This window comes from Branchiostoma lanceolatum, chromosome 3 (assembly GCF_035083965.1).
Source record: "Branchiostoma lanceolatum isolate klBraLanc5 chromosome 3, klBraLanc5.hap2, whole genome shotgun sequence".
In the NCBI taxonomy this organism is placed as follows: domain Eukaryota; kingdom Metazoa; phylum Chordata; class Leptocardii; order Amphioxiformes; family Branchiostomatidae; genus Branchiostoma; species Branchiostoma lanceolatum.
Genome location: NC_089724.1, coordinates 18,309,150 through 18,330,364, shown reverse-complemented (window position 1 = coordinate 18,330,364; position 21,215 = coordinate 18,309,150). Strand labels below are relative to the sequence as shown.

The 21,215-nt window shown below is 41.2% G+C and overlaps 2 protein-coding genes across 8 annotated transcripts in view; one reads left to right on the top strand and one right to left on the bottom strand.

Moving 5' to 3' along the window:
* The window catches only part of LOC136430786 (alpha-N-acetylgalactosaminide alpha-2,6-sialyltransferase 1-like), a 39,529-nt gene that overhangs the window by 15,502 nt on the left and 2,812 nt on the right, over positions 1–21,215 (top strand). Inside the window, exons 2-8 of one of the 7 annotated variants that reach the window (XM_066421734.1) lie at positions 12,840–12,907; positions 14,242–14,337; positions 17,300–17,352; positions 17,957–18,077; positions 19,137–19,295; positions 19,689–19,863; positions 20,188–20,350. In XM_066421734.1, coding sequence (XP_066277831.1) covers positions 18,024–18,077; positions 19,137–19,295; positions 19,689–19,863; positions 20,188–20,350 — 551 coding nt within the window. In that variant the 5' untranslated portion in view covers positions 12,840–12,907; positions 14,242–14,337; positions 17,300–17,352; positions 17,957–18,023. Of the gene's footprint in view, positions 1–12,743; positions 12,908–14,241; positions 14,338–17,039; positions 17,353–17,956; positions 18,078–19,136; positions 19,296–19,688; positions 19,864–20,187; positions 20,351–21,215 lie in introns of those variants that run through there. The other 6 variants (XM_066421735.1, XM_066421733.1, XM_066421732.1 and 3 more) reach the window with 6 other exon arrangements.
* On the bottom strand, positions 5,454–14,763 carry LOC136430788 (carbohydrate sulfotransferase 12-like). The gene is made up of 7 exons (XM_066421737.1): positions 14,652–14,763; positions 13,254–13,538; positions 12,308–12,396; positions 10,789–11,111; positions 8,268–8,388; positions 6,275–6,412; positions 5,454–5,859 (listed from the first exon to the last, which is right to left on the bottom strand). The coding sequence occupies exons 2-7, from the start codon at positions 13,408–13,410 to the stop codon at positions 5,587–5,589; spliced, it is 1,101 nt and encodes a 366-aa protein (XP_066277834.1). The 5' UTR covers positions 13,411–13,538; positions 14,652–14,763; the 3' UTR covers positions 5,454–5,586.

The following is a 21,215-nucleotide window of genomic DNA, read 5'->3' as shown; positions in this document are numbered from 1 at the left end:
TTGAAACCATTATGTGAGTGGTGTATGATGGGAAGTGGTGACGTCATTGCGATAGCAAAGCCTATATGGAGTCATGATGTGATGATTTTGATGTGGAATGTGATGTGCATGTTGCTGTGGACTTATAGAGACGGCAGCCACAATAACAACAATGAATGATTAGTCTATTTTATGGTGTATTGGTGGTTTTGATGTTTTGATTTTGATATGTTATGAGCGTGTTGCTGTTGACTTGTCGGATACAAAGGGCGACAGCCACAACAACAACAATGAATGTTATATAATGGAATGGTGGTTTTGTATGTGATTTTGATTTCGACATGTTATGAGCGTGTTGCTGTGGACTTGTCGGATACAAAGGACGACAGCCACAACGACAATGAATGATTAGTCTGTTTAATGGTGGGATGGCGGGATAATTGTCTGAATTTAACAAAGTCAATTTTGAATTTGTAAATAATTCAGATTTTTTAAATTAGATTTTGAGGGTTGAATGTAACAGCTTTTTGTGTTACCTTTATGGAGTTACATGACACCATTTGGAGGTTGAATGTAACAGCTGTTTGTTGATGTTTCTGATAACCTTTTCCTTCTTACAATGAAGAATGACCAATCTATAAATACAGTTTCTTTTAGCTATAGATGCCGATTTTCAGACGACTACATCAAGGGTAAAGAATTGACTCAGAGACAAGGATTCCCGTACATTGAGCACGGCATACTGTTAACGTTCTAACACAGACTGACTGTAACTTTATTATGCTGGCTACCTTCGGTCCTATAAGTGAAGTTCTCTATTGCTCTCCGGAACCGAACTTTCTTACCATAAAAATCTCTTTGTCTTTATATTCTGTCTTACCTGATAGACAGCTTAACAACTGAATGCCCATACAACATTGGTTACTTTATCTCCCTGTTGAACTTCACTTCAACAAACGAATAACCATCAAAGGATAATAATTATGGCACAATAATAACATGCTAATTTTTAATCTTAATTAATTAATTAATCTTAATTTTTGCAGTAACCGTTCCAAGTTTGGGATTGAGTTGCACTAATAACTTCTTGGGCGTAAGTGACGGTTTCTTTGTTGGTAGCGTCCGTCTCTCTCTGTATGTCGTGCGTTGTTTCCCGTGTCGGCATTTCTCGGCCTGTTGGTCTGCTGTGGGAGCGAACGTCTGCCTTGTCCGTTTCCCGTCTGGTCTGATGCAGCTCTCTTTCTTCCTCTGCTATAGCCAGGTATATAAACTGACCCAAATGTGAAGAAATACACAGCGGGAGTTTCTTCACGACACGCAGACTTCGCACGTACCTGTATTTCGTCACGTCGCGCTAATTTGGCACGCGCGTGTATTTCCTCTTCACCACATGAGTTGACACGTATTTCTTGAGCGAATTGAGGTGGCAAACGGGCTGCTTGTATATATTCCGCAAAATTCCCCCTGCTACGTATTTGTGCCGGGGTTTTACAGGACTATGTTACGATAAAAACACTGCGTGTATTCCTTCCGCTAAGACGATCTTTGCACGCAAAACTCCCCCCGCCCGGCGGGTACTATTTTCTGCCCGGGGTTTTATGGAATACGTTAAGGTAAACAGACTGCGTATATTCTTTCCGCTAAGACGATCTTTGCACACAGCACTCCCCCCACCCGGCGGGTACTATTTTCTGCCCGGGGTTTTACGGACTACGTTACGGTGAACAGACTGCCTATATTCCTTCCGCTAAGACGATCTTTGCACACAGCACTCCCCCCGCCCGGCCCGGCGGGTACTATTTTCTGCCCGGGGTTTTACGGACTACGTTACGGTAAACAGACTGCGTATATTCCTTCCGCTAAGACGATCTTTGCACACAGCACTCCCCCCACCCGGCCCGGCGGGTACTATTTTCTGCCCGGGGTTTTACGGACTACGTTACGGTAAACAGATTGCGTATATTCCTCTTTTAACTATACATCGTCACCAAACTATAACTATACATCGTCACTCTTTTAACTATACATCGTCACCAAACTTTTGGTGGCTTATAACTTTATTGATTAACTTTATTGTTGACCAGGTTAGATTTAATGTGCATCAGATTCTAATATGTATCAAGACTGTATCTAGCCTGTAGGTACAAGTGATACGTAATTCAGCTCTGGCTGCGATGTATTGACTAAATGAATCATTCGTTGATTATTTTGATTTTATCCCCATGACAAGGTAGGACAAAGATACAAAACATGTAAATTTAGGGTGAAAAAAAGCAAAAAAAGAAAGCTCTGCTAAAAAGACTAATGCGTGGACTGTAAGTTATTCTCCGCCTGTTCAACGCAGTGCGAGCATGAATTTATATTGTGGACTATGATGAAGAATTGTGCAAGATGAAGAATTATCGTCCATTTGTGTCGTTTTACCGATATGCAAAATGAGGCATACTTTTTGGTGTTTGTGTGTGTGTGTGTGCGTGCGTGCGCGCGCGCGCGCGCGCGCGTGTGTGTGTGTGTGTGTGTGTGTGTGTGTGTGTGTGTGTGTGTGTGTGTGTGTGTTTGTGCGGCATGCAGGTGTGCGGGTGTGTCTTTATTTTTTTTCAAGGTAGATAGCTCAAAGGACCGACGGATGTCATTGATGTTCAGTTTGCAGATGAAGTGGTGACACGAGAAGAAGAAGAAGTTTGCAGATAGCTTGGACAGATGGGCCAATTCGGCTAATCAATTTACCTTGCATTTCTGGCTTAGGTGCCCTAGCATTGATACCAAATGTGGTATTGGACTGCCTAGCTAGGACATGTGCGCACTGGTCTCTGTTCACACATTCGGCATACATTATAATTATCTCCATGAAAAATGGAGATATTGTTTTTGGCGTGTCTGTGTGTGTGTGTGTTTGTGTTTCCGGACTCTTGTAGTCAGCATAACTCAAGAACCTCTCGATGGATTACAATGATATTTGGTATGTGGGCGGGTGTTGTGAAGCCCAAGGTCAGGGTCAATTTTGGGCCCCCTGGTATGTGACCTTGGTACTGCAGCAGAACTTCAATTTTTGTATCTTTTGACCTGGACGTGCTGTGGTCTTGATTTTTGGGTGGCAGATAGCTTGTGACGTAATGAAAAAGTAGTGTAGGTTTGGGCCCCCTAGCAGCTTGCTCTGGAACTGCAGGGGCGTCATCCTGAAAACCTTCTAAGGAGAATAACTGAACAAAGGAACGACGGATATCCGTGATATTTAGTATGCAGGTAGCTTAGACAGAGATTTACATAATGAAGTGCAAATTATGCTAATTGGGACTTAATTTGCATAGCTAATGAGGAAAATCTATATTTGCAGTGTTTTCCATTATAAGACTCAAATACATGTAACATATGTAGTTTATGGAAAGTTGAGCATCAACAGGTACCAGTTATGCAAATAAATTCCTCATTTGCATAATTAATGCAAAAACACAGGAATTCATCAAATTGGAAAATTGTAGGACTGTCAATATTGCAACATGTGTAAGTAAGATAAAGGTGTTTATGATTAAGCATATATTATATAGATGTGTATGTCATTTGCATAAATAGAATTGTTCATGGAGATATGAGGTCGCGGAACTCTTGTTATTTCAGAATTGCTTTTCTCGACAAGAGTATATATCCTCAGTGCCTACGTCACTTCATTAAACCTAAATGTACTCAGACACTCATTCAAATGTTTGGCATAGATCCCTTTAAAATGATTTTTGAAACAACTTATACGTGATTTCGCAACCAAAAATGTATACCCTTGAGTCCATTCAAACATGGGGGCGTCTCATTTTCAAAGTTCAATTAAGTATTTGGTGGATTACACGAAAGGTACTTTTTTGAGTGGAAGTATTTTTGGACTGGCCCATTTTACCTCGAGTTTCCACTGGAAGCGTCCATCCTTATATAGGGGTGACCTTTTTCAGTGTTTTTGCATGGATCTATTTTACATGTGGATGGGGTGCTGGAAGAGAGTCTTCTTAAAGGTGAGATTTCTTAAAAATTCAACTTCGGACTGAGGTGATGATCATGCAAAAGTCCATTTGCTGTGTGGAAGTGTTTTTTGACATTTTGCGGGGATATTTTGTATAAAATTCAAATTCCTCCATCACGGATTTCCTTCAATTTACGGGCCAAAGATCTGCATTATCAGCCAATTAGAAGGTTATCATACTATAGTAACAGTGACTCTCACACAGTAGCATAGGCCATGCAGGTCCTTCAACAAACTCTATGCAACACTTAACTGGTCACGTAAATGTTTAGATAGGTCAACTGCCCGTAGTACTAGCAAGTTACGCGGCTTAATAGTAACAGATGCTACAGCTTCACATACTAGTACTTAACTGAATCTAATACATGTAAGTGGGATAAACTGCAATAGAATTCGAAAATTTGAAGAAAAAAAAGAGACGAAAAGAATAGACGAGATATACTAGTATCATGATGTGATAAAACATTTGTCAAATCAGCTGTCTCTGTCTAGATTTAGCAAATCGGTGTCCTTCACCTGGTTGATATCCCACGTACAGCTGTGTATGCAGGTATGATAACGACATCTTCCTACTATTCTTCTTCTCCCCTTTGTTGCCCTTCATTTATAAAGACCTTTTGTGAGGTCTTCTACAACTAAACATGCAAACAAAGGAATTAACCTACGCGCATGGACATGTATATGGGTAATTCAACATTTCGAAAGTAACATATCACTTATACTATTAGTTTCCTTAAAGATTAAACTCGTCATCACTGACACGGTTGCCGGTAGTCCAATAGGGCAGGGCATTCACTTCTGAAAAGCATCTCACTTTAATTTCCTATGGAGTTCATGGCGTCCGCCATATGCATAATTCAATACTTTTAGATGACATATTATCGGCAATTTTGTGATGACAGGCGGGAACAGATAGATCGTTTTCACACATAGGCAAGCATTCCACTTGACACAAATCATCACTACTTAAATTGTATATATATTCTTATTTTTGCATATTGTTCATTCGCACGTGATAGCAATGAAAAGCGGACAGGGGAGGTCAGAACCTTGTTGTCTTTCGTTGGCCTCTCCAAAACTGAGAATGCAAGTGTGATAACGTTAACAATTACTATTAACAAGTTTCTTTAATGATTTTGCGTGGATAATCCCTTTTTATGATAACTTCTACCAACATAGATCATTCAATGTAAAATCAAACTAGTGTTTACATAAGTATAAAGAATAGCTATAAAATAGCTTTGCCTTCCAATTGACTTGCGAAGTAAAGATAAAGGAACAATTGAAAACAATGTAGTACAAACAGACAGACAGTGTCTCTGTCTTTACATAAAATCAAGTTCTGAAAATGATTACAGAAAATCAACCAAATGAGACTTATCTGAGCCGTTTTAAGATCAAGGTCAACATACTAAACTACCCCTGTGCCTTTTCTACGAGTATTTTTGTCAAATCGTCTTTCTAGGTTTTCCGGATTGACAGTATTACTTCTATCGGGACTTGCCAAAAGATGTTGATGAAACACTTTCATCGTTTGCCCGTCTTCGTTGTCGTGGTTGCTAAATTAAGGAGTGCAATTCCAAGGCGAAGAAGCTTTGAGACTACCCCATTGCCTTTCCTGTAAGTATCTTTGCCAAATCTTGTTCAAAAGAGTATCCGAACATGTTAAAGTCCTCTTGGAAGGTCTCGCGGAGAGAGAGTATTTCTTCTATCGGGACTTGACTGTAGATGTCGCTGAAAACGTTGTCTTCATTAGCGTCTCTGGGTAGCTGCTCAGGGAGAATGTCTTCATTCGCTGTCATGTTGTTCTTCTTTAGAAAGAGTCGAACATCTGAAGCTAGTGTGTCCGTGTGGGCTATGAAGTCGTAGTCAACCTTGTGGGGGGAAATCTGTATTAGAATTCACATACACAAGAAGCATGACTTTTCTTGGCTTTTCCTTAACTTGATATTCGTGTGTGTGTGAGTGAGTGAGTGAGTGAGTGAGTGAGTGAGTGAATACATGAATGAATGGGTGAGTGAGTGAGTGATCGAGCGTGTGTGTGTGTGTGTGTGAGAGAGACAGTTACTGAGTACACGAGTGAGTGTGAGTGTGAGTGAGTGAGTGAGTGAGTGAGTGGCTAAGTGGCTGAGTGACTGAGTGACTGAGACAGTGAGTGAGTGAGCGAGAGAGCGAACGTGTGAGAGAGAGACAGTTACTGAGTACATGAGTGAGTGAGTGAGTGAGTGAGTGAGTGAGTGAGTGAGTGAGTGAGTGAGTGAGTGAGTGAGTGAGTGAGTGACAAAGTACCTGGCATGGTAGGCATAGCCTGTTGAATGATAGCCAGTGCTCATTTTCCGTTAGATGCTTCGAAACGGCAAAAATGAACTTTCGGAACGGCACTGGTTGTGTAGCGTCAAATGCCCGTTCTTTCTTCACTTCGCTTACCTAGAATACATTAAATGCATTTTCGTATGTTAGAATTAGACGGAGCAAAAGAAGTCATAGACACCAGGGTATTACATCTATCCCTAAATAAACGCCATAAGATTTCTGCAACCTATGATCCACTACTCACCGAGTCATGTGTCCTATTTTCATAAAGTGATGTCAATGAAGTGGTGGATTACTCATTCTTTGACAAAAGACGGTGATGTTTCATTTTCTGATTGTGTTGGAAATTACAGTTTAATCCTACAAACAGAAGTGAACCTTCAAGCACATTTCTTTCTTAAAACTGATCGTCAAAATCGTGTGGCTAGATGTAGCGTGATGTAACAAAGAGCTCCAAACGTTATCTAGTACATTAAACTAATGTTTGAGTATCATTACTGGAATATGATGATAACAAGAGTTCGCAGACCTCCGTGGAATGTTTTGAGCCTTTGTAGATTTTTTGTTTTATATTGTTTCATTGATGATACAAAAAATAAATGAAATATGACTGTAATAAGCATAATTCATTTCAGGTGATAGTCTTCTCTACCAAAATACATATATGTGTGAAAGTCCTTTCTTCTGGCAGAATATCATGTTTACACTTTATCATAAATTATGCAAATGACTTGTAAATTTACATATTCTATACATAGTGATGTAAACATTCAACTAACTTACACATGGCTCCGGGTCGGAGTTTAAATCTGACCAGGGTTCGGGTTAGGGCGCAGTAATCTGCCGGAAGTCCGTGGTCCTCACCCTGATTTCTGCCCAATATTGCTTGGTGATCGTTTTGGCTGTGCAGAGACTTTTATCAATCTCCTGAGAAGCCCGTTAGTTGTAGTATTTGGAAGCGTGGTGAAGCTGGTTCACATCACCACATCGAAGCCTTTTTTTATTAGTCCGCGGCAGCGGTGATGCAGTTTTTTATGCCTGATGATCCAAATAGCAGCGTTTTTTATGCATTTTCACTGAATTTGCGTCATCGGAGATTACAAAAAAGTTTTCACATAACTTTTTTCATAGACAGGAAGTGCTACGCTTTTCAGCGTACAGGGCGTATAGGGCGTATTCACGTGACGTCATCATCCTCGCCCTCCGTGGGCGGCCATTTTGAGGTCCATCCCTGCAGCGAAGTTTCTCGGTGTCCGGCGGTCTCTAAATTTCCAAGGAATGCAAGGGCGTCTGATCGCTGTTTTATAATGCAAAGAGACTCCAGCCTCACATCCTTTTCGCTACAAAGATTCAATTTCACCTACTGGAAATGACCCATTATCGACGAGCGAGGAAAGGTTTTCCCCAGCCAACAAACACGGCCGCTAAATAGTGCCGGCAAAGTCATGCAATTGCAAGTTATGGAGAACACTGCAAATAAAGCCTTTCCTCGTTAATTATTCATATTTGTCCTGATTTGTATTTCATAGTGTACATATCTGTATAGCTGCCTGAATACCATTGAAATCCGTCGTTCCTTTATCCTCCTTGACTGATTTGTTACAAAAACGCCCCAGCAGTTCCAAAGCAAGCTGCTATGGGGCCCAAACCTACACCACTTCTTATATACATCACAAGCTATCTACCACCAAAAAAACATAGCACGTCCAGAACAAAAGATACAAAAACAACACGTTCTGCTGCAGTACCAAGGTGACATACCAGGTGGCCCAAAATCGACCATGAACTTTGTCTTTCCAAGACCTCCCCACATATCAAATATCATCGTAATCCATCCAAAGGTTCTTAATTTATGCTGACTACAAAATCCGGAAACACACACAGATACACAGAATAGATACGCAGACAGACACGCCAAAAACTATACCTTCATTTTTCATGTTGTTAATTATCAAGAAATGTCTCATACCTTGTCTGTTGGGTTGCGATCTTGGTAGCTTCTTAGACGATTATTCAAATCATTGACCCAGGCAAAATTGCCGCTATGTGCTGGCATATTAACGAACTTGTTGAGCCACGCAGATGCCAACCTGAGATAGATACAACAATGGTTAGGGTTGTTGAGTTAGAATCTATAAGTACTGGGTTTCAATCCCAATATTCTGCCCTTTGAACAGGCACTTTGCACCAAATTCCTCACTCGACTCGTGTGAAATTAGTACCTAGCACGGCTATATTGTTATTTCTGAACTGCTAATAGTTTCTCGTTTACTGGTACATTTTGTACTAGAGGGGAGTGAATTGTGATAGTGGAGCCAGTTGAATTCAAAGATGCCATCAACGTTCTGAATATCCGGTGTGCTCGTCAAAGGTTTTTTTTACTAATTTGCTAGAGACTAAGAGGAACGAAACTTGTTATTATGGCCATTAGGTATTGGAAAACTTATACATGTTTTTTTCTTAGTCTATTAGTCGATGGAAATTTCTATTGATCAGCCTCTGTAGTTCGCTCGTCTGTCATGTTCTTTTTTCTACTTAATGGTCACCACGTACATGTAACAACAAAGCAACAGTTTGGGATCCATACACAAAGAAGGATAAAGATAAACTGGAAAGGTTGCAGAACCAAGCTGCCAGGTTCTGCACGAACAGCTATGACAGGGGTGCTAGTGCCACCAAAATGAAAGCAGATCTGCAATGGATGCCACTTGACACCGGCTTTAAGTAAAGGAGAATATCCTTGATAAGATACGCCAAAAAGAGCAAACGTCCACAACTTACTTTCAGCGACATGAGCTATCTACCATACGAAAATCATGACCGTAGCACTTGCAGAAAATTTGACCTCAACCTTTGAAGCTCCGCTGCAGTACTTTAGGCACCCAATAGAAGGCCCGTTGCAGAAAGTTTACGAATACCAGTGTGTGATATTTCATCAATGTTTCTCTAACTTGCACAATTGGTTTAAAAAAGAACTAAACCACCCTTCCCATGACAAAACTAGAGTCCCGCGTCTTCATTTGCATAATTTTTATCTATCAATGTCCTTCTATTTCTCAGTTACATATGCTACATTTTTCAAGTCCTATCATGGGATGCAGTGGTTTTATAAAATTCATATAAAGTATCACTTAAGCTGTCCCTATATCGACTACAAGTTGTATACAGGTTCTTCGTATCCCTTTGTGTTTTGACCACTATAGCCCCACAGTAGGGCCCCTGGGGTCAGGCCCTGCCAGCAGGGGAATATTTGCCCCAGTATGTCAACTGAAGGGTGCTAGGTGCCACATGTTAGGGAGTCTTATCATGCAATATAGATATTTGCATAATTGATATCTGTCGATATTTTCTCTTTCCAAGTTATATATACCATGTGTTTGAGAGTCATATAATGGAATGCAGCTGATCTATATACTTTCCTCATTGAACATGAGATTTGGATACTGATTTGCATAATTGACATTTGATTATTTTAATCATCACTTACGCTATCTACATACTAAATATCATACACTTTTCTTGTTGTTTCTGAATTCAAGATAGCTGAACAGCTTCTCTTCCTACGGGTGGTTCTTAGTTTATGGAAAACTAGAGTTCCCGGACCTCATACCTTCGCCAAATGATCTTGCATTTTGCGACAGATATATCATGAGTGTTTTTCATTGATTATGCAAATAAGGTCCTCATGTGCATACACTATATTAGTTGGTTCTTTTCTCCACCCAAATAACAAGTTATGACAGTCTCATCTTAACAAAAAAAGCTACTTAAGCATTTTCTCAACAATTATGCAAATGAGACCCTAATTGACATAATCTATATTCAATGATATTCAACTTCACGTCACATTCAAACGCCATAAGTCTGAAATTCTTGTCATTTACCACTATGTTATTATAGTGTTTTCTCGTTTTCTCTTTGATTATGCCAATTAGGTCTTCATTTTCATAATTTATATCTATTGATATTTCTCTCTCAATTACATACGTCAAATGGCCTATCATGAACTGCAGCGGACGTATAAACTTTCCTCGTTAATAATGCAAATTAGGTATTGATTTGCATAATAAGTATCTAATTCTGTAAATCCTCATTCAAGGTATCTGCATAACAAAATCATGGCCATCCCTTCTTGAGTTAAACTATTTCAAAGTCTGAAACAAAACCTGCTCCTGCAGTTTGCTGGGGGGTCCAAACATACACCACTTACTCTCTGCCCAAAGAGCTACGTACCAATCAAAAGTCCCGACCATAGCATGTCCAGAACACGAGATATCAAAACCGGAAGTTCCTCTGCAGTACCGTTGCAAGTCGCTAGGGGGCCAGCAATTTTATCATTTCCAGGTCTCAACAAGACCTACCCACATACTAAATATTAAGACAATCCATCCATAGCTTCTTGAGTTATGCTGTTCCGCCACATATGTAATACATACAAACACATACTCAAACGCTACCAAAACCTTCTTGGCGAGTGTATTTATCCTCACCTCTCTAACGGGTCGCGGACAACGATGATCTTCTTGTAGGTCGCGAGGCGCGTACTTGCTTCTTCTTTGCTGTAGTGAGTTAGTTTTTTAAAATGTTGCCCATGGATCCAACCACTATGATGGTCGTTTGCCGAATAGTTACTTTTGTTCACTAAGAATTGAGATTTATTAACACCCATCAAACGAGCAGTTTTATTGTGCTCTAGATTGTAAAGTAACAGTTTCATTGTTTTGCACGCACACTTTGGGACATAGCAGTAGACCGTTTTGATATTTTCAAAAACGAATAGATGGTCGTCAAGGCGTGCTTGCGATGGATCCACCTGAAAAAAATAGAAAGAAGACCTCTGGTGGACTGGATCATGTTTCATCCCAAACGGCCCTGACAATGTTAGTTAAAAGTTGCAATTCTTCCCACACCATTCGGTGTACAAGGGGGGGGGGTGCCCATCTCCGGTTCCAACTACCGTAGGGTTCAGTATTCTCCAATCAGAGGTTTCGATCGGGGCGGCTAGTAGTGGCCGGAATTTTTAACGCTGCAGTCCCTTCCCTTCCTTGAAAGGATGCCGCGTTAAACCGGACAGTCCTAGCCCCCCGATCGAAATAAACCTCTGCTTGGAGAATACCGTAGGGGGCTAGTCCACTGGTAGTGGTGTGTTTTTATTGATATACTTTTGCTCATACGTGCTGAGTTCTAGGCAAGAAGCAGTATGTAACGGCCGTTACCATTTTCTAAGTCATCGGTATGAGTCGGCCCGCGACCTTCCCAATGCAAGGTCATATCCTGTACATTCTTTTGTTGATTCATAAAAAGAATATGCAAGACGGGTACACTACCCACCAAGCTATTGGGCCGGTCCCCGACAATACAAACTCGTTCAAAAGGTTCATATCTGCTCGGTTAGTTGGTTAAATCTCCGGTAATGCCGTGTTTAAAACAATGCTATTTTGACACCCCGACCAGTAGATCGATCGCTTTGAAACTCGAATCAGCCATGACCCGACAAATCGCTTAAAAATGCCTTAACGACTTAATCTGACAAAACAAACTCGCCAGTGAGATGCTGGAAGGTGTCAGCTTTCAAAAGATGTTTTCAGATTGACAATTTTGGCACTTTGGAAGTGATAGAAAGTGACCGCGATTTAACGTTTAAAAATATAAGTTTTTACTACTTTTCTCCAGAGAAACAGAACTAAACAAGAGTTCTGAGACCTCATACCTCCATGAAATTTTTGATTACGCAAGAATTAATTATCCAAATCAAGTTCTTATTTGCATAATTTGCATATCCACTGTACATTTCTGTCTATATTGTAAGCTACCTGAATTCTGAATATCACGGAAATCCGTCGTTGTGACAAGACAGTCATACCGTGTGTATTTTAGAGCGTGGTATACGATTCATCATTCACCAACCAGTTCATAGAGTGTTTACAAAGTAACGCCGATTTCAACAAAAACTCGATGGTCTACCGCCTATGGTTGTACAAAGAGCAAACCATCGTAAGGCGTACGTACCATCGAATTGTTTTTTTCACAGTATGCCTTAAACGTGGCAAGTCTGCGGGACTGTTCCTTCTCCGCTTCCGCTAAGCTCTCCGCATTTTCTGGAGAAATAAATGTAAAGTTACACGTATAACATATATTCCCAAGGTCAATATTTCCGTAAATGTTGTCAATGGATTAGACTGTTGCAAGAAAAGGCATTAAGGCCACCACACCAATTCACTTCGTGGCTTCTCGGATCCAAGGAAAATGTCATGCTAGAACGATAACTGTAATCTATACCAGACTAACCACGCCGGCTATGTAGAGAATATTTGCCAGGGAAGTTTGGCCACCGGAGGGTTTCATTCACAGGCTCCGCGGGGGAAATATCAACTTTACCGTGGACCGACTCTATTGGCAAATTATTCCCCTTTTTTACCGAATTCTACGTTTCATACCTCCGTAGGAAGGCCTGGTGGAGGCAACTAAAACTGGAGCATCAACGTTGCAACGTTAACCTAGAAAGTGAAACTGACAGGACGGTCTATACTTTGGTTCACAGATTATTAGAAAGAAAGCAGTGGGTTGCTCATTCCTTGACAAAGACTGGAGCTGATCAGTTGAAAATGGGTAAGTCTAATTTTCATCTCTCAGAAACAACTTGTCCCTTGTTTTTGTCATCACGGAAGGCATTCTTTTTCCGGATTCCGCCGGGTACCCCACATAAAACAAGACGGTGAATGTTATAGAGAATCTACTAGGACATCATCGCCAATCTCCGAGGTATACACACTGCAGATATCCAGGCATGGCATCGTAAGTACCGTGTTTGTTTCAATGTGGCGGCCTAAGGGTGCTCTTACAGTAACCTATAATCTTACAATGATTAGGAAAATGGTAAACAGTTTAAGAGGGCATAGTTTTAGTTTATGTGAATGACATAAAAACGAACAGAAAGCAAATACACGTCAAGTACCTTTTTCCACTTGGTTACGTGCTGCCAATGCACCGATGACTCTCTCTTGTAATGATAGTTCGTGTCCGATGTAGCTGATCCACATGTAGGTGACTACAGTACTCAGTATCAGAAAGGACAGAAATAGAAACCTAGCAGTTGGTCGCCTAAAAGTCATCCTTACTACATTTTGACACTGCCTTGTCCTTTCAAAACTAGATCTATTGCTTGAGTGAGTGATTACGTGTACCAGACAACACGATCCGTCACGGCACACGTTTAGGCGCTGTCGTTCCACTTAAATACCTGCAAATTTGAGAAGAACGCATTACTTAAGCTTTCACACTGTAAAGTATCAAATAATTGATTCTAATGTTTTATCAGCACTCTTCAAAACTTGTTAAAGACCCTCTTGACAAGCTTAAGATAAAAACAATAGAGGTAAATTGAAACTGCACACTTGTAAATCTATCATGTTTACATGCGTCTATAGCAACTGGCTGGAAGGACAGCGTCCCGAATGTCATATCCTGGATAAACACTGACATAAAATAAAGATTCCGGCATTTGCCCCTGCAACTACGCACAGGTCTCCGTTTGAATAAAAATCTTCTTAATTTGTCTTAACAGCTAGCTAAACATGAAAGATTTTATCTCCGAATTTAAGATTTACATTAACATTAACATATACACAACACGTCGCTTCGCGTATTTCTCTGTCATCAATGAGAAACATCATTGCTACCCAAAAATAGCTCAAATTGTTTGTTTAATGTGCTCATTTTGATCGTCTCATCTACCTTCTTCACTTGTATTTTTGTCTTTACCCTGCACGTCAGTAGCAGTAGCGCTTCTCATTTTTATTTGTTTATGCGCTCACCTCTCTCAAACCTACGACTAAACCTGCGCTATCGTCGCAGAGAAAATTCCCGTCGCTGGTTATCGAATTATGAATGTGACAGGGCTTTTCATGTATTGTGAATAAGACTGAATTATCTCTTTTCAATAGGAAAGTAACAATTACAACATCAATAAGACACGCGGCCACAGGATGTTCACCGAGGCTGTTCGCGAACATCCCTCATTCTCCATGTAGACCGGATTGGTAGGTTTGGTTCACGCCTACTCTTTTCGACATGGATGTGCCATCCCTCTCGGATTTGCTGTATAAGTGTTTACTCTGATGTAGGTCCATCGCTACTATCATGCTACGCTACACACTCTTGGAGATGCTCAGCTACGGGACTACAAACGACATAGATGTGTATGTAGCACATCGATGTGTAGGCCGGATCGAACCCCCGACTGATTAGCGGAATGTCTAAACAATAAGCAACGGCACGCTAACGCCCATGTGATCCATACAACCTGTTTTAACATGAAATTGAAAACCAACTATAGACAAAAAAAGTCACGTACCTGTGGCGTTCACGATTTCCTTCTGGATGCTCTTGTCTCATACTTGTCGTCCCGTTGGGCTCATTGGGAGAGAGGTTTTTGGTCCCCTGCGTACGTGTCACATCCTGGTATAGATTGGTTGATCATGACTGATTGCTATCTTGCCTATTCGATCACTTTATGCTCACTTCGTAAGCCCCTCTCACACATTTCGGACCTTCCCATGGTGCACTGCTTTACTCGGAAGTGGTCATCTATGTGTGACAGGACTTTTCCTCAAGCAATATAGCACTACCAGCCCGTTGTACCAAAAACTATAAAAAAAACAGCCAATTACTGCAAATGCTTGGACTGTTTCAGCATAACAAAACCACAGTTCGGAGACGTCATACCCCTATGAAATGTTTTGAGTTTTTGTAGATTTCTCTTTTCATCGTGTCCTATTGATGATACAAATACAATATGGCTGAAATAAGCATAATCTATTTCAAATGGTGGTCGTCTCTACCATTGAACATATGTTGTATGTGTGAAAGTCTTTTCTTTTAGCAGAATACCATGATTACATTGGATCCTAAATTATGCATTTGCAAAACGAAGCAAAGTTCCGGATACGTTTATAGACACACGACTGAACAGGGGGTTGCCTTTCTTCAGTCAGGTATGATCACTCTTTCAGATTCTTTTCTTAAGAGCTTTTATTGCATAAGGAAGTTACTGTGTACGCAGACCTTCTGGGTGGCTGGCGGTTTTCTATAGCTTTTCTGGGCTGATTTTCTCTGAATTTCTGATCGCCAATTATCGGGCATACCGATCAAGCTTGGCCACATAAGAATAATATGTCAGATCGATCAGAAAAAGCGAAATACCATATAAGTCCACGCGAGGGACATAAGGAAACAGCTTTAGACGTGCAGCCCTATCAAGGAAGGAATCGAGGCCACTCTTCCTACATCAGATTTGACAGAGTTGTCATTCTAGTACAGCTGACAGAAACTAGATACTATTTATATCATATAGCCAGATGACGTAGACCAATCAGAATCCTCCGTCGTCTATGACGCCATGGTAGGTGAGTAGTGGTTGTAGAAACAAAGGTCAAGTTCAAAAATGGTTTACCTGGCATTTTCCGTCGGTACTGCAGCGGGCTGTGTATGTATGTTTGTATGTGGACAGCATAGCTCGAGAAGCTGTGGATGGTTCTGAATAATATTTAGCGGATGAGTAGGGTTCGCAGTCAAGGTCAAGTTCGATAATGGGCTTTTAGTGGGTACTTAATTAAGGTACTGCAGCGAAGCTTCTAAGGTTGAGGTCAGATTTTCTGCAAGTGCTGCGGTCATTATTTTGCGTGGTAGATAGCTGATGTCGCTGAAAGTAAGCCGTGTACGTTTTGCCCCCATCGGCTTGTTTGGAACTGCAGTGGGCGTTTTGTTTTGACTTCTGGACATCAATAACACGAGTCGACTGATCGTCACGATTTTTGGTATGGAGATAGCTCAGGTTATTCTTTACATGACCATATACTAATTATGCTAGTCAGGAGCAAAATTGCATAATTAGTAAGGAAAGTTTTTTTTTTAAATTATCTATTTTAAACTTTATTCAGATAAACAAAAGATACAATACAGAAACATGAAACAAAAGAATACAGTTGAAAATGACAAAAACATATAAATCACTGCTTTCTGATGCTACCAAAATGGCACTAAAATGACGTGAAATTGCTTCTCTAATTATCGTGTGGTCCGTGAGCGTCGCCTAACTCACACTGGGGTCAATTCAGAGCAGACTCCGTGGATTTACACACACGACAAACGTGACTTGGCCCCCCACCTCTCGAGCTTACTCAAGTCCACTCCGGAAAAGTTTTGAGTCGACTCCGGCTGACTCGACTCCGAAAAAGCGTGTGTAAACCTAGCCAATATCTTCATCACTGATATTTGCCAGAGTCGACTCGGTAGCGTTCTGTTTACACACGGGGCCGCGAAGTGACTTGGAACGCCCAGCTGAGCCGGTAGTGTGACGACCGCACTATCGTCTCGATTTGATTTATGACCACACCACAGGTACACAAAATTTTAACAGATGCCGAAAGATTATTTCATGGCATGTAACAAATTTGCGCCAAGTGCCTTCACTGATTTTCATATGACTCGGAGTCGACTCCGTGGATTTACACACACACAACGCGACTTGTTTACGACTCCGACCGGAAAACGCGTGTGTAAACCCAGCCATTGTTGGCCGATGGTATGTATGTAATCATAACTCAGGTGCTACAGAGAAGTTGGTATTCTGCATCAATCAGAGCACTGCTTTCCAAAGGGAGAACTCTTGACATGAAAACACAAGTTTCTCAATGGACAGTGGACAGCTGACAGAAAATCATAAGGGAACAATTTTCCCATCAAACCTCTGCTTGGAGAGTAGGATGAAACATACTGGATCATACGTGATAAGGTCACGCATATCCTGGTCTGTCGTCAACATCCCTAAACATCTACGTACCCACACGGCACGTACCAAATGTGTCCCCGAGCCATGTGATAGTTTGTGACTTCATTAGAAGAGTATAGTTTGCAATGTCTCGTAAAAATCTGCCGTGGTGCAGTTTACAAGCGCTCTTTCTACAGTTACTGGGATTAGCGTGTTTCATGTTCCTTTTGCAGGTGTACGGTGACTGGTTCAGGGTGGTTCTGACAAAGGCGACTGAGCTAGGAAGGTAAGATTGCTAAGGCTTCTAGTCTACTTGTCCGGAGAGAGACAAATACAAAGATATGTACTGCTCTCACTAAGCATCTATCAGCAGCCAAGATTACCAAGGGAAAGAGGGGGGGGGGGGAGAGGAGGCCAGGGTAAGACTTAAATTTCTTGGTCATACGTACATCAACCCAGCAATTACTGGAGTGGAAGATGTAATATCACCCGTGCTCCTATCACATGTAGATAGCAACAATTGGTAGGATACAGTTACGACCAACTTAATAAGATAATCATATAGCTTTAACTTTTCCTGTCTATAGTATGCTATACATGACTGTTGACAAATACGGCATTGGCTATCTAACATCCTGGTAACTGCAGGTGAAGCAGAGGTTGTTGGGAAAATAAAGACTGATGTTTTCTTTAACCTGTGTACTATATGCATTGCCAGAATAGCAGCCCCACCAAACCCTTGCGCTTGAGCCATAAATTCTAAGAGCCACACATTTTAGTCCTCGATGTCGATGGCAAAGAGAGAGTCGTAAATATACAGATAAACCAAAATACAAATGCAGAATATCTGTTAATGTTTGGAATCTCGAGCTCCTTGACTTTTCTCTCAGAGAAACGAGTGGATTGTTGCTCTACGCTAGATCAAAGAAACTCACAGACATCTCAGCGAAACACAATATGGAAGCCGTGTCAGTTCCCAACTACCTGGACAACCTGAATAGAGAAAAGCAGGTGGGCAGTTTGATATATTTACGCATATCATATATGACGTACCTTGTCCGGGTATGTTTTGGAAGAGACAGTGCAGTTTGTCAACAGGCTGTAACTGCAGTTATCTTTGTAGCAAAATTTTACCCGGCCTTAATATTAAGGCTGCACCAAGTAATTTTTATGGATGACGTCCTTTGGAGACCCTACATCTAATGCGAGAGCGCGAAAAAAAACAAGAAGGGCCGAAAAAAACAAGATGCCTAGATTTGAAATATAATAGTCGACGACACATGTTAGGACGCAAATTGAATGAGAGAACACAGTGTAACAACTAACAATTCTTTGATCCATCATGAAAAAAAGCAATAATTTGAATAAATCAGTTGAAGTTGAACAGCAGTTGTTGTCCTGTCCTGTTTTTTTCCATATCCCATTGATTTTGCAGGCCTGCAGAAACATATTAAATCAAAAAGGAACTCTTTGGTCATAGTTACAGGAAGCGCAATTGCTTGTGTTTTTTTCTTGGAACAGACCAAAATCAATGCGCGCGCGGACGTCATCCATAAAAATTACTTGGTGTAGCCTAACATACAAATTACAAAGATCAGTACGTACACATCCCTGATGTCGCAGCCCCAGGTGAGAGAATACTTTCATGTAGTTTAGTACCTGTTTTGATCCACAAAACCACCCACCCCCACTCTACCCATTCTCGTCTTGTTAACCAGCTGTGAGAATGAGTAAAAAAAATAGTGTAGTGACTTTCTGGGAGTGAAACTATCCCTCACTAGAAGTTTATCAGTCATCCTTTCAAGATATCATCTTACCAGTTTTTCCTCTAATCTAGCTCTGTCATGACGCTCCCCACACCAGTATTCCATGTCCACTTGTCAACTTCTCCGAACATGCCCTGATGACTCATTCTTAGACAAGGTGATAAAAAAAATGAAATCAAGACACAAATATCTGGTAATGTTGGGTAGGCGCCTACCATTGACTATGCGAATAATGATCACCAGAGCAAAAACAACGACCGAAACAAATTTTACAAAAATGAAACTTGTGCCATTTTCTGTACAGCAGTTCTTGGATAGAATCTCCGAAACCGAGGAAGAAAGATTTGGGAATATATCAGTAAAGTTGCCGGGAAACATCTTAAAGAACTTGGTTCCACCTCATTTGCAAAAGACTCAACTTCAAGACATGCCTTACACCAGAGACCGACACCACATAAAATCGGTGAGCGCACAATTGGACATTCTTTTGCAGATAGTGCATCACTAAGGGTAATGGCAACTAACAACATGTCGTAAGAAAATTTGTTTCTTGGAATAAGTTCATTGACTGAATTTTAACTGATAGATTGCAGTGTTAGTACAAAGGGACCACGCACGACCGGTTAAGCCGCGGGTACCCATAGCCGACCATGACCCCGACAACTAGCCAAGCACAACTAGTCGACCTTGCTCCCAACACACTTCCAATCATGGTTGGGGTAAGGTCGGTAGGCCATGGTCGGCTGTGTAACCGGGGCTTTATAACGCAGTGAAATGGTCATCTTTCCTACCTTTCATTGATCAAAGCTTGAGACAAAATGTCACACAGACAAATTTCAAACCATCCCTCCGACAGGCTTGTCCCGTCAGTCTCCGTTGGAAAGTCAACTCGTCCGCGTGGTTTCAGAGACGATTTGTGGAAGACATCAAACTTTTCCTGGACCGCGAGGACCTGGAGGATTCTTACTGGAAATCCCATCTCACCGCATATTTCACTCTGCCTTTTGGATACAAGCCCAGCGACAGAAAAGGTTCGATTTAGAACTTCCTTTGAGAAGGAAAGTGCGGTTCACCTACAGTTATCCTGATATCAACTGATCAAAATGTAACATGTCATTGACAGAAAGAACATCAGATGTTTAACATATCGCGAGCGGGAAAACAGGTTGAAATGTTTCAACCTTAATTTGATAGTTGTCATAAAAGGCCCTTGGTATTTTTTCATGATATACTGAACTTATATGGCAAGGCCTTGTGAAAATTGAAGAAGCGCATTGCTTTCTATGGCAAAGTGTAGTCTGAATATTCTAATCATTGATATAGTCACCAACACAAGAACTATAATTCCTGTTCAGCAACGGAGCGTCTGATCGGCATGTTGGACAACCCGGATGTGTTCGGTTTCCATGGCGACAAGCAGAGGAAGCCGTGCGTTCGATGTGCAGTGGTGGGGACAGGGGGTGTCCTGAACGGGTCCGCGAAGGGAGAAGAGATAGACGCGCACGACTACGTCTTCAGGTAAACATCAACGGAGAAGAAGTGTGAGTAAGTGTGTGTGAGTGTGTGTGTGTGTGTGTGTGTGTGTGTGTGTGTGTGTGTGTGTGTGTGTGTGTGTGTGTGTGTGTGTGTGTGTGTGTGTGTGTAGATCGTAATGATACTTAGTATATGGTAATGATACTTAGTATATGATTAGGTCTTAACCTACAGAGAAATCATTGATGTTAACTTTTAATTTCAGAAGACTTTAATGGTGACTTTAAAGAGGGTAACTCAAGAAGGGATGAAGTACATTTCGTAGAGCTTATCCGCATACATGGAGTTATCGAGGTAATTTTATAATTCGGCTGTAATGCTGTGTTCCATAATGAAAACGATAACAAGTTTTAGGAAGTTTTGATACAACATGGCGACCCCCGCATCGGTTGTACATTTGTGCACGGCAGAACATAATGGCCATGCGTTTATCACATGAACGCCACGTGCCGCGCATGTCGGTGAAATTCACCGCACAACATTGTTTTCTTTCATCGTTTCAAGCAAGCGGCAGGACAAACATAGTGACTTTAATTGTTATCATTTGTCTGTAGACTACTTTGGACAGTTAATATGCATTTTTTCTGGTCTATGATCTTCAAGTATAGAGCTACAAGGAGAAAGACTGAAGTGAACGATAATGGGTAACCCTCGCACAATTCTTCATCATAGACCTCAGTATACATAGCCTGAGTACCAGCCTTTTTAGCTTCCGTCCGCTACTTTGGCCGGCAGCGGAGCTTGGATAGCGGACTGAAGCTAAAAAGGCTGGTACTCAGGCTACAGTACATGCTCGCGCGGCTTTAAACAGGCGGAGAAAAACTTACAGACTATGCATTTTCTTTTTAGA